Below are 1459 nucleotides of genomic sequence, written 5' to 3'. Positions count from 1 at the left end.
GAGGTTCTTGTCAGCAGATTTCCCCAATGTAACACCTCTTGGGATTTCTTGAATGCTACTGCCACAGTTGTTGATTGTAGATGTAAGAAAAGTGAAATGATTGACAACTTCATATTTTTCTCCATTTGTCATGTATTGCCTGTTGTTCCAGTGATGAGTACCTTGACGCTGAAATGTAATTCACAATGAAGCTTGTAGTCGTTGATATTCTTCAGTAGGTACTACAGCTCTTCGCATTCTTCATGCAATAGTGTCATCTGCATGACTCGGGTTTTTTAGGAGTCTTCCTCCAGTCCTGACACCACATTCTTCATGTATTGGGTTATTGTTAGATGCCACTGAGTTGAGTAGTCTTGTATGAAATCTTGCGTGTGGTCATATTGTAGCTTCTGGGCCTGGTTCTCGATAGAAAGATCAAAGGGTTGCCTCCCTTGTTGCCTAATATTTACAGGTGAAAATTAATCAGTGTACATGTGACTTTTTTTAAAGAAGTCATTTGTTTCAAAGTGAAGGAAAGTTTTACGTGACTAGATAGCAGTATTCCTGCCACGATTCTCTAATGCTGTTGTGACTTTTTAAGGTAGCTTATTTGTGAGTAATTATTATCTCAACTGCTGTCAACTTGAATTTGAAACAACTCATTTCTCCTTTCTAGATGCAAGGCCATGGAGGCTATGACTCTGATTTTAGTGATGATGAACACTGTGGAGAACCCAGGAAGAGGAAAAAAAGGTAAGTCATTTTTTTAATTGAAATTTTATTTAAAATCCTTTCTAGATGGTTGCAGAATGAGTAGTCAAGAAAAGCTGTGGGTTGTGTTACAGCACATCATGATGACTGTTCTAGTGAGTAAATGGGTTTTTTTGCATGAAACTATTTCATTTTGACTTGAAAGTTGAGAACAATTGTGTGAAAAAAAATTTTTAAATGTTTAGGTTGTGGGTTTATAAAAGAAGAGGAACAAAGGAAAAATGTAAGGCTGTCTGATCTACTGAGTATCCCATGGACTGCCTGGAGAACAAACGAGCTTGTCCTGGAGAAAGCTCAACCAGGGTGCTCCTTAGAAGCAAGGATGGAGAATCTTCATCCTGCACACTGTGGGCTTATTGTCTAAGGGGCCAGCCCTTAGAAAAAGACACCAAGCTCGGAAAGGTGGAGGGTTACTGTAAGAAAGGAAGACCCTTAACAAGATGGATTGACTCAGTGACTGTAACAGAGAGCTCAGCCATATGAGAGGGGGTGAGGATGGCACAGGCCAGGCCCGGGTTCAGATTTCTTTTTTTTTCAATTATTATTAAATTTTATTCGTTTTAATGAACATTTACAGAGATTTTGGGTTCTCATTCATTCATTGTTGCACTGTTTTCTTTACCCTCCTTCCCAGTTCGTTCTTCTTCCCGCCACCCGAATGTCTTTTGTAATTGTCCAGTTGCCACAGTGCTTGTCAAAGCCAGTTCTG

At 39.5% G+C, this 1459-nt stretch overlaps 1 protein-coding gene across 1 annotated transcript in view; it reads left to right on the top strand.

The window, feature by feature from the left end:
- Positions 1–655: 655 nt before the first annotated feature.
- FRA10AC1 (fragile site, folic acid type, rare, fra(10)(q23.3) or fra(10)(q24.2) candidate 1) overlaps positions 656–1459 on the top strand; it is a 34235-nt gene continuing 33431 nt past the window's right edge. Inside the window, exon 1 of the mRNA XM_006880356.1 lies at positions 656–732. Within this exon, the coding sequence (XP_006880418.1) occupies positions 656–732 (77 nt within the window). The remainder of the gene's footprint in view (positions 733–1459) is intronic.

The sequence above is a fragment of the Elephantulus edwardii genome, unplaced genomic scaffold (genome assembly GCF_000299155.1).
Source record: "Elephantulus edwardii isolate Elephantulus edwardi_28Jun2011 unplaced genomic scaffold, EleEdw1.0 scaffold00007, whole genome shotgun sequence".
Classification (NCBI taxonomy): domain Eukaryota; kingdom Metazoa; phylum Chordata; class Mammalia; order Macroscelidea; family Macroscelididae; genus Elephantulus; species Elephantulus edwardii.
The sequence above is the reverse complement of the archived record's forward strand: the minus strand, read 5'-3'. Positions and strand labels throughout refer to the sequence as shown.